Raw genomic sequence first — 11,469 nt, 5'->3', positions numbered from 1 at the left:
GGTTCCACTGCTACCCAGAGACTTCTGTTGTATGGACCCGAGTCCAAATAGAGCAGTCTATCTGTAGTCACACACAGTTATGGATGCATGTGTTTAGCAGTGGGCCTTTAAACATGCAGGATCACTCCTCCGAGGGTCTCACTCTCAGCGCACACAGGGCCTTTATATGGGCCATGCTGCTTAACCAGCATTCTGTCTTCTAAAGCTGGTAAACAGATGAAGCTGGCCATACATAACACCGGTGGTGAAAAAAGTACCCAATTGTTAAGTAAAAGTAAAAACACCTTAATAGAAAAGTCACCCAGCAAAATACTACTTGAGTAAAAGTATTTGGTTTTAAATAGACTTTAGTATCAAAAGTAAAAGTATAAATCATTTCAAAATCCTTATATATATTAAGCAAATCAGAGGGCACAATTTTCTTGTTTTTCTATTTATTTACGAATAGCCAGGGTCACATCCTAACATTCAGACATAATTTATAAACAAAGCATTTATGTTTAGCGAGTCTGCCAGATCAAAGGCATTAGGGATGACCAGGGATGTTCTCTTGATAAGTGTGTGAATTGGATAATTTTCCTGTCCTGCTAAGCATCCAAAATGTAACAATATTTTCTTTAGGAATGTAGTGAAGTAAAAGTTGTCAAAAATATAAATAGTAAAGTACAGTACCCCCAAAAATTACTTAAGTAGTATGTTAAAGTGATTGTACTTGAGTACTTTACACCACTGCATAACACCGTTAGTCACTCACCGTCAAAACAATTACATTTCTAGTCCAAATGGCCCTGCTTGGCCCTGATTCTGACTAACGTCTCCCTGCTTGGCCCTGACTCTGACTAACGTCTCCCTACTTGGCCCTGATTCTGACTAACGTCTCCCTGCGTGGCCCTGATTCTGACTAACGTCTCCCTGCTTGGCCCTGAGATTCTGACTAACGTTCTGCTTGGCCTGACTTGACTAACGTCTCCTGCTTGGCCCTGATTCTGATAAGTCTCCCTGCTTGGCCCTGATTCTGCTAACGTCTCTCCTGACTTGGCTTCCTGCTGCACTCTGACTACGTCTCCCTGCTTGGCCCTGACTCTGACTAACGTCTCCTGCTTGGCCCTGATTCTGACTAACGTCTCCTGCTTGGCCCTGATTCTGACTAACGTCTCCCTGCTTGGCTGATTCTGACTAACGTCTCTGTTGCCTGACTTGACTAACGTCTCCCTGCTTGGCCTGTCTGACTACGTCTCCTCTGCTTGGCCCGATTCTGATACGTCTCCTCTTGTTGCCCTGATTCTTGACTAACGTCTCCCTGCTTGGCCCTGATCTGACTAACGTCTCCCTGCTTGGCCTGATTCTGACTAAGTCTCCCTGCTGTTGCCTGATTCTGACTAACGTTCTCCCTGCTTGGCCCTGACTTGATTAACGTCTCCTGCTTGCCTGATTCTGATAACGTCTCGCTTGGCCTGATCTACTACTCTCCTGCTTGGCCCTGATTCTGACTAACTTCCTGTCTGCTTGATACTCTGCTTGGCCCTGATTCTGACTATCTCCCTGCTTGGCCCTGATTCTGACTAACGTCCCTGCTTGCCTGATCTGACTAACGTCTCTCCCGGCTTGGCTGATTCTGAACTAACGTCTCCGGCTTGGCCTGATTCGTGACTAACGTCTCCGGCTTGGCCCTGATTCTGGAGTACAATCTCCGCTGGCCTGATTCTGATAACGTCTGCCGTTTGGCCCTGATTCTGACAACTCTTCCTAGCTTGGCCTGAATTGATAACATCTCCCTAGCCTTGGCCTGATTCTGCTATAAATCTCCTGCTTGGCCCTGATTCTGACTAACGTCTCCCTGCTTGGCCCTGATTCTGACTAACGTCTCCCTGCTTGGCCCTGATTCTGACTAACGTCTCCCAGCTTGGCCCTGATTCTGACTAACATCTCCCTGCTTGGCCCTGATTCTGACTAACATCTCCCAGCTTGGCCCTGATTCTGACTAACATCTCCCAGCTTGGCCCTGATTCTGACTAACGTCTCCCTGCTTGGCCCTGATTCTGACTAACGTCTCCCTGTGTCCGTCTGACCTGCCTCACCGGTGCCCCAGGTGTTAAGCTGGAGCCCTATTTAAAATAGCGACAAAGCTAATCCAAGAATAGCCTGTGTTGATTTAGGGGGTTTGATTAAATTCTAAATCTTGTGACATCCAGTGGGTGCTTATCACCTACGGCCTTGATCTACACCCACTGGAGGCGATGCACCATCTGTTGAAGGATGGCTAGATGGGTTTTTTAGGCACTATCTGTGTGTGTGCTGTGTTCTTGGAGGTAGGACATATTGCCTTTGGAAATGTATAGGCTGTCTAAATGTTATCGCTGGTGGGTGTTAAAAATATAAGATAGTGAATAGTCCAGGAGAGACTGTAATACAATCTCTGAGTATCTTTACTTAGCGTTAACAAAACAAAACAAGAGGGAATGAGTTACTCCCTGTTTAACATGACCAGTAGATTATTATTAGACCTACAATACTGTATTGATGTGAAATGCGCCCTCTGCTGGTCAAGTTGTACACTGCATTGCATGGTATTTKGTCTTCCTACATTTGGTCTCATAATGTAAAACGCAGGGTTGTTTATTCAAAGGGGAAATGGAGCTGCACGAAAGGTTGCGTAACACATAGTTGAGTATTGATCACAATATTGATCAGATGTATATGTCCCTGTAGTAATACCAATCAATTGCCTTTAGGCCAAGTTAACAAAGGTCCTGGATATTTAGACTAGAGCTAAAGGACCAAATGGCATTAGAGCAGGGTATTGAAGCAGTGCTCTTACTGAAAGCACTATGATCTGTAATATTGCTCATATCAGGGTTCTGTCTGTAGAGCTTTACTATACTGTGGTAGGCTTGATTACCAACAACGACGAGACGGCCTACAGGGAGGAGGTGAGGGCCCTCGGAGTGTGGTGTCAGGAAAATAACCTCACACTCAACGTCAACAAAACAAAGGAGATGACCGTGTACTTCAGGAAACAGCAGAAGGAGCACCCCCCTATCCACATCGACGGGACAGTAGTGGAGAGGGTAGTAAGTTTTATGTTCCTCGGTGTACACATCACGGACAAACTGAATTGATCCACCCACACAGACAGCGTGGTGAAGAAGGRGCAGCAACGCCTCTTCAACCTCAGGAGGCTGAAGAAATTRGGCTTGTCACCAAAAGCACTTACAAACTTTTACAGATGCACAATCGAGAGCATCCTGTCGGGCTGTATAACCGCCTGGTACGGCAACTGCTCCGCCCACAACCGTAAGGCTCTCCAGAGGGTAGTGAGGTCTGCACAACGCATCACCGGGGGCAAACTACCTGCCCTCCAGGACACCTACACCACCGATGTCACAGGAAGGCCATAAAGATCATCAAGGACAACAACCACCCGAGCCACTGCCTGTTCACCCCACTATCATCCAGAAGGCGAGGTCAGTACAGGTGCATCAAAGCAGGGACCGAGAGACTGAAAAACAGCTTCTATCTCAAGGCCATCAGACTGTTAAACAGCCACCACCAACATTGAGTGGCTGCTGCCAACATACTGACTCAACTCCAGCCACTTTAATAATGGAAAAATTGATGTAAAAAATGTACCACTAGCCACTTTAAACAATGCCACTTAATATAATGTTTACATACCCTAAATTACTAATCTCATATGTATATGTATATACTGTACTCTATACCATCTACTGCATCTTGCCATCTTTATGTAATACATGTATCACTAGCCACTTTAAACAATGCCACTTTTATATGTTTACYTACCCTACATTACTCATCTCATATGTATATACTGTACTCTATACCATCTACTGCATCTTGCCTATGCCGTTCTGTACCATCACTCATTCATACATTTTTATGTACATATTCTTCATCCCTTTACACTTGCGTGTATAAGGTAGTTGTTGTGAAATTGTTAGGTTAGATTACTCGTTGGGTTATTACTGCATTGTCGGAACTAGAAGCACAAGCATTTCGCTACACTCGCATTAACATCTGCTAACCATGTGTATGTGACAAATAAAATTTGATTTGATACTGTACAATACCTTACCAGATAGTTGGAGTTAAAAGCATGACACTTTACCAGACGAAGAAATATAGACTGATTCATTCTGAACATAATTTTTGTTAAAAAAATATTAGGCCTGTTACTGCTTATTGTTACAAGTGCAGCGTGCCCAATACATTGATTACAGTGCAGGCTGCTGAGGGGAGGACGGCTCATAATAATGGCTGGAACAGAGTCAATGGAATGGCATCAAACACATGGAAACCATCTGTTTGATGTATTTGATACCATTCCAACTATTCCGCTCCAGCCGTAACCACGAGTCCGTCCTCCCCAATTAAGGTGCCACCAACTTCCTGTGAGTGATTACCAGAGTGATTACCTCTGTAATATGCACTGCAGATATTCTGTTGTACTGGGATGTGTGACTGAGAGCTTGTGTAATGATTTATAACGCAGTGTTATCAACCAGATACAATATGTTTAGACATAAAATACACTATATGGTGTTGTGTTCCTTTCCCTCCAGACTATGCTATGAGGACAGGGCCCAGCGATGACTGATGTGGAGCCTGTTGTCACCGACTTTGCAGCCACGGGGAGGACTGGCCGGAGGAACGCTGTACCTGATATCGTTGAGGCGGGGCCTGCTGACCTGTCAGACAAACTAGCAGAGCTTTCTGTTGTAGGTGGGTAGTGAAATGTATTTTTAATTACATACAGTACTTGACTGCATACTTTCAGCAATATTTACAATAATTTACATAGGCCTGCATGCTTTCACTCTGTTAATGATTAGGATGAATTGCAGGTATTTTCATTTTTGAATTGCAGGTATTTTCATCTCAACATTTAGATGAACAGTTCTACCAGTTTACTTTAGATGTAGTATTGCACTTTTCCATAAATTATACAATCCAAACCTAAATATAAGGGAAAAGCATGGCAGAACATCACTTAACAAAGAACAAAGCACTCTGTCATAAATAGATGGTTGAGTGCTTTTGTTAGGCCCTGCCAGCCCAGTACCCATCACCATTAGCAAGTGTCTGTCTGGACAGCCAGCTTTCCATTAATCAAGCAGGGTTTAGTGGAAAGGGCATCTGGAAGTTAACAGTATGGAAAATGTACCACAGCTTTAACTGTTTAAATGGAAACTAAAGAAGGGAACAGCCATCTCTCTCTTTTTAGTAATAGCTCAATGGCTGTGAGGGTCATTTGGAAAGGGCTATCTATCAGTGAGGGGAAGCCAATCAATGCATTGGTTCATAGGGGTGGGGAAGTAATTGTTAGTTGGAGGCCTCTGTAGATGTATAACTGTATTACTCAGCTCTGCTTCTTTTCACTTAGTGGCTGCAGTGCAATGTCGGGGTCCATAGGTCCTCAAGTTATAGAGGGCATGAACCAGATATAACATAGTTGTTTTTGAATTTGCAGTATAAATCCCCTAGGCATTGCCCTATGAGGATCAAAGCAGAGTAGTGTTTGATCGGTAGAATAAAATACTGTAAGTGTCTGGCAAGTAGCAGTCGGTATTGGCCCATTTCCTCAGAAGATTCTCGTCTCTATGTGGCGTGTTGCACTTTGTCAGTGTTCAAAACAGTATTAAAATGCTGGATATGAACAAAGCGGTTGAGTTGAGGGTCTATGCTATGATTAGTCTCTGTTGATATTCAAGGTGTCAGCCAGCTTTGTGTTATGTGCTGAGGTTGGTAATCTCATATTCCTTTTATCTTGTGAATGCAACATATCATCCATATCTTACAAAGCAACACAAAAGAGGGGAGAGTACACAGCTTGGATTATAATTGGAATGCAGACATTTTCCATTACATGGGCCTTGAGGCATTTTCAATTATATGTTTCTGACTAAAATAATGAATGCTGTTCTGTGTGTTTCTCAGATGATGGAGGAGAAGGAGGAGAGGGCTCGTCCTCTGGAAGCCCACCGAAGAGTCCTACAGAGGGTGAGGAGAAGGCAGAGGGGACGTAATTGGGCCTTGGTCTCTGGCTAACTGACTACGAGAGAAGATGGAGAACAAGAGAGAGACTGTCTCTAACATGGACCACTTCTCCTCAAACAAACCCCATTGACCAGACAACTGTAATCGCCATGCACCGTGCTATGCAACATCAGGACACCTATGATGAAAACTTATAGAGCTGTTGGATGATGAAGGGAAGGGAGAGCTCTGTCGCTAGGAATGAAGTGGTTGTTTCTTTGTAGCTTTAAGGGGGTATTCATTCAAGATTACCCATAATTCATTACATGTACGGTGAATGAGCCTGCATTTATGTCTTGTTCATCTTAGCATATGCAGTGAACTGGTGAAGTGGCTGACAGTTGGGCATGACTCTGAAAAATGTCATTTCATATTTGAGCGAGAGTGACTTGTACATACGTTGCATACGGAGGTGTTCCAATGAAAGCATTTTCTCAGAATGTCAACATGTAGTTGCAGGAATGTCTCTTTGCACAACAAAAGTATAAACATTCCATTTGGTGATGTAAGTACAATTTTTATCTTATAATTGTGATTTATTAGTGTGCTACAGTGCAAACCTCTACTGTGTGTTTTTTACTGTTAAAATCAACATTATTAACAACTGAGTGAATAGAAGTAAAAAATATATGTATTTTCGGTCTGTAAATATAGTTTTACATTATATTTGCCTCCCTGTAAAGATGCATTTCAATGTCCACTGCAGCTAATAAACATGATCCTCTACGTACGGCATTGTTGTGAATATTTTTCAAATGCTATAATTAAAAAAATATGTTTGTTTGTTGTCTTTGTACAGGGGAGGCATCTCATTACACCGTGAAATTGATACCAACTTTGTGCAATCATTGGCAGTAAAATGGTGATTACATTGTCTGTCCTACTTTTCCTTAGTCAGCTGCAATAATACAGTATGTCAGTAGAGCTTTTCTTAGCCATGAAACCAGAATATTGTTGTGTTTGTCACCAATGAAAAAATATTTATTTTAGTCTTATTTATGTCTTATACTGTATTGAAACAGTGTCTGGTGACTGATTTGGCCAGAGGAGGGCACCAAACATATCTTTCACGCCAACATTAATGGATCTTTCAGAATCCACTGGCAAATACACAGTACATTCTCTTTATAACACCCTTTTTTATTGACATTAAATATATAGCAAATTGTTAACTGAATATAGATATTGAAACAATAAATGAAGGATAAATATTTGTTCAAATATGGATTATGTATGTTACTGTAGTAAGAAATCTCCATGCTATGAATTAGGCTACCCATGTTAACTTACTCTGTATCAAATGTCAAAGCGCTTGGAAACAAAGCACTGAACCACTTTAGAGGGCCAAGTAAAAAAGATGATTGTCTTCTAATAGTATTCATACATGCACATGCATACATATTCATCACATATTTAATCAGAATAGTCAGAACCTGATGTCATGCTATGAAATAATTACTGTAACCATAGCCTACTCAATAATGCAATACATGAATGTTCCATTTTTACTTTCCTTCAGATTTATGATACTGAAAATGAATAGCTTTCTTTGCCTGAAACATATAGCCTAGTCGAATGCTCACAGAGTGCATAATGGCTGTCCTCCATGCAGAATGCCCATGCGACTGTTTGAGTGGATTAATCCACTTAACGACAAAGAATTATCAAACAAGCTCTGATTCCGGCTGAGTATTTTCACACACCTAGATATGACATATTCCTTTTACAGTCTGTCTTGCAGAGCAAGGAGAGCAGTTAGTGTTGTGCAGAACTTTCCTCTAGTAAGTCACAAGACGGATCTGCAACTGCAATCGATGCACGAGCAGTTGATAAATAGTATTTGTAATTTGCAATTGGTACGCTGGGTCAAATCTATGTAAAGTAAAAATCGAAATATAGCTTTAGAAGCGCTCAACGCCAATCAGAAGGTAGAGTGTATCTCCCGAGCCAATGGGAAGTAATTCTCCGCCCCTTATAGGATGCATATTAATAAGCCCCAAACAAATAACGTAGGAGTACGGGAAAACGCTCACAGACTCACGGCACCGTCAGTATTAACTTTACCTCAGTTCTCTTATTGCACGGTCCTCTAACTCTTCATCATGGTTGATGCCTTCTGTGCCACCTGGAAACTGGTCGACAGTGAAAACTTCGATGAGTACATGAAAGCACTTGGTGAGTTTTTATAACTTTAAAAGTATAACCTAATAATAATACAGTTTATTTATGACTTATATTTTATAAATTACATGATGTATGGTAGTTCGCATGATCACACCTCTTATTTCAAATTTTCCTTAATTTCGCAGGTGTTGGTTTTGCAACAAGGCAGGTCGGAAATGTTACCAAACCAACGGTTATCATCTCAAAAGAGGGGGACAAAGTGGTCGTAAAAACCCAGAGTACTTTCAAGAACACTGAAATATCCTTCAACCTGGGGGAGGAGTTTGACGAAGCCACTGCCGATGACAGAAACTGTAAAGTAAGTGCTACAATGTGGGATTTATGGTCCAAATTGGGGATATATGCACTAGACACTACTTAGCTATAGGCTTTGGCAGTTGGAACAGCTCATATTTTTCACTGGGTTTGAGAAGCCTGTTACAGAGCCCAGTCCAAATTTGTAACAGTAATATGGTCTGGATTATGTTTTGGATGTTGTATGATTGTATCTCTTGCTTGATAGAAGTTACAATAACATTGTAATTATATGTAACTAGTTGGTGAGAGCAATATTCTGACCTATTTTGCCCGTCTGTTTGTAGTCCACTGTGAGCTTGGAAGGCAATAAGCTTGCGCACGTTCAGAAGTGGGACGGCAAGGAGACCAAGTTTGTGAGAGATATCAAGGATGGAAAATTGGTCATGGTAAGAGCCTTACTGAGTTAATTATGAAATGTGAATTCCTGGATAATATGGATGATGAAACAAGGCGGCGAGGAAGCAAGCCCACTAGTACTGGTGGAGAGGGTATTTCTATGCTGAAAGCCTTTATTCTGAAGTACAGTAGTCTAGTTGTCAATGTGGAGACGTGAAAATTAGTAAAGAAAATGTTCATTGTCCTCATCAGTTCAGCATGATGACTGCAGTTATATATCTATTTTCTTAATGCAAGTTTGCAGGCTTACCTCTAGTTGTCCATGTTATGCATTTATCATATTATACAATTATCATATTAAATGATCATTTCTGGTGTGACCTGGTGGGATGTATTTAGCTAATAGAAAATGGAGTCTTATTTTTATCACCATAAAACAAGCAATATCTTACTTTTAATAATGATGTTTATTTACACTCTTTCATGTTTGATTTGCTCATTTCACAGTGATTTATTTGTTATTTCATTTGATCCACAGACTCTCACATTTGAAGACATTGTGGCAGTGCGTACCTATGAGAAGGCATGAGCTGGGAGACATCACTATTTAAATCATTTGAGTCCATTTTACTGGAAGACAGCCAATGTTATCATCATTTTTTTTTGTTTTACTGTATGCTGACCGTTGCACTTCATCCTTCCAAATGTTTTATGACATGGGCTGGAAATCTTTTTTTTAAAGACATTTTTATATACATTTCTTTCATGATAGATCATCCTTTGTAAACATGTGTGAAACATGCTGAAATAAAAAAATTTACTCAAAAAGTATATATTTTTTACTCTATTATTTACAGTGCGTAGCTTTAATATGTAGGATCTTATTTGTAGCCGGTTTGTTACAGCGGTAAAATAGTTCTGCAGCAACAGGAAATGTGAATTAATATGTCGATTATAATTCATAGACATTTTTTATAGCGTTTGATCAAATTTTTGTAAGAAAAAATTAAGTCTGACATTTCAAAGTGGAAACCTCAAATACACTACAAGTTTTAAACGTCCTGCATTGCAGGATGTTGTTCTCGTAGGTAAGATCCTATGTCGTAAGTGTCTGCCACAATGTATTCATTTTATGACTATTCGATACAATGTCTCAGCAGAAATCAAGCTCACATCCCTTGGAAGTCCATGTTGAAACAATGTTGCAAAAAGTGCTTTGGCGTGTGTATGCCTGCGCCAAAGTCAAATATAATTTTAGTAGATCTGCGCCGAGCGACCTCAGCTCTCTCTCGACTCTCTCTGAAATGTAAGCTATCTAAAGTGCTACCGTGACCGCACTGTTTTCACAACCAGGGAGCGGATAAAGCAGTCACATGACCGCCATACTTCCTGTTTGTATCTGCTGAGAAAACCTCTACGACGCATTTTCGCTCACATTTTATGAGCTTAATGTGAGAGTATGGGCGTCGTCTTCCTTCTGGTTGGGCTGCTGTTCAACGGGCTGCTGATTTACGCGGCGCCTCTTGCACCTGTAAATAGCATTTACCTGCCAAGCATAGGTAGATTGTTTATATGCGTTGATTGCACCAATTAATTATTTTGTCAGGCTGATTGTTGAGCTGTCAACCATTTTTGCATGTAAAATGAAAGCGCATGCTGATATTTGCCTTTATATTCTATTCTATGTTTGTACAGTTTCTCAATCATGTACAGCCTTTTTATTTTTTACAATATTGTCGATGCTCACAACTCTGTGACCTTTTGAAAAACAGTAAATGCGTTTTCAAAATGTGGTTGCCTTCTCAAAACATAAATAAACTCAAAAAAAGAAACGTCTCTTTTTCAGGACCCTGTCTTTCAAAGATAATTCTTAAAAATCCAAATAACTTCACAGATCTTCATTGTAAAGGATTGAACAAGGTTTCCCATGCTTGTTCAATGAACCATAAACAATTAATGAACATGCACCTGTGGAATGGTCTTTAAGACACTAACAGCTTACAGATGGTATGCAATTAAGGTCACAGTTATGAAAACTTAGGACACTAAAGAGGACTTTTTACTGACTCTGAAAAACACCAAAAGAAAGATGCCCAGGGTCCCTGCTCATCTGCGTGAATGTGCAGAGGAGGCATTCTGCAAGAAAGCATGAGGACTGCAGATGTGGCCAGGGCAATAAATTGCAATGTCCATACTGTGAGACGCCTAAGACAGCGCTACAGGGAGACAGGACAGACAGCTGATCGTCCTCGCAGTGGCAGACCACGTGTAACAACACCTGCACAGGATCGGTACATCTGAACATCACAGCTGTGGGACAGGTACAGGATGGCAACAACAACTGCCAGAATTACACCAGGAAAGCACCAGGAATGCACAATCCCTCCATCAGTGCTCAGACTGTCCGCAATAGGCTGAGAGAAGCTGGACTGAGGGCTTGTAGGCCTGTTGTAAGGCAGATGCTCACCAGACATCACCGGCAACAACGTAGACTATGGGCACAAACCCACCGTCGCTGCACCAGACAGGACTGGCAAAACGTGCTCTTCACTGACGAGTCGCGGTTTTGTCTCACCAGGGGTGATGGTCGGATTC

The 11,469-nt window shown here is 41.4% G+C and overlaps 2 protein-coding genes across 3 annotated transcripts in view; both read left to right on the top strand.

Moving 5' to 3' along the window:
• The window catches only part of pkib (protein kinase (cAMP-dependent, catalytic) inhibitor beta), a 20,083-nt gene extending 13,740 nt beyond the window's left edge, over positions 1 to 6,343 (top strand). For both annotated transcript variants that reach the window (XM_024000962.2, XM_024000963.2), the window contains exons 2-3: positions 4,584 to 4,743; positions 5,959 to 6,343. In XM_024000962.2, coding sequence (XP_023856730.1) covers positions 4,611 to 4,743; positions 5,959 to 6,047 — 222 coding nt within the window. In that variant the 5' untranslated portion in view covers positions 4,584 to 4,610 and the 3' untranslated portion in view covers positions 6,048 to 6,343. The remainder of the gene's footprint in view (positions 1 to 4,583; positions 4,744 to 5,958) is intronic.
• A 1,728-nt stretch (positions 6,344 to 8,071) lies between these two features.
• On the top strand, positions 8,072 to 9,705 carry LOC111973250 (fatty acid-binding protein, brain). Its single transcript, XM_024000549.2, has 4 exons — positions 8,072 to 8,232; positions 8,367 to 8,539; positions 8,823 to 8,924; positions 9,413 to 9,705. Exons 1-4 carry the CDS (start codon positions 8,160 to 8,162, stop codon positions 9,461 to 9,463), a joined length of 399 nt encoding a protein of 132 aa, XP_023856317.1. The 5' UTR covers positions 8,072 to 8,159; the 3' UTR covers positions 9,464 to 9,705.
• Positions 9,706 to 11,469: the final 1,764 nt, after the last annotated feature.

Source organism: Salvelinus sp. IW2-2015, linkage group LG14 (assembly GCF_002910315.2).
Source record: "Salvelinus sp. IW2-2015 linkage group LG14, ASM291031v2, whole genome shotgun sequence".
NCBI classification, from domain to species: domain Eukaryota; kingdom Metazoa; phylum Chordata; class Actinopteri; order Salmoniformes; family Salmonidae; genus Salvelinus; species Salvelinus sp. IW2-2015.
This window is presented reverse-complemented; position numbering and strand designations above follow the sequence as displayed.

What these genes read in the sequence shown, in the direction of transcription:
- LOC111973250 (XM_024000549.2), top strand. Translation starts at nt 8,160, where the DNA reads ATGGTTGATGCCTTCTGTGCCACCTGGAAACTGGTCGACAGTGAAAAC. An exon ending in TGAGTACATGAAAGCACTTG is followed by an intron (nt 8,233 to 8,366) that starts GTGAGTTTTTAT and finishes TTAATTTCGCAG; the next exon opens with GTGTTGGTTTTGCAACAAGG. An exon ending in AGGATGGAAAATTGGTCATG is followed by an intron (nt 8,925 to 9,412) that starts GTAAGAGCCTTA and finishes TTTGATCCACAG; the next exon opens with ACTCTCACATTTGAAGACAT.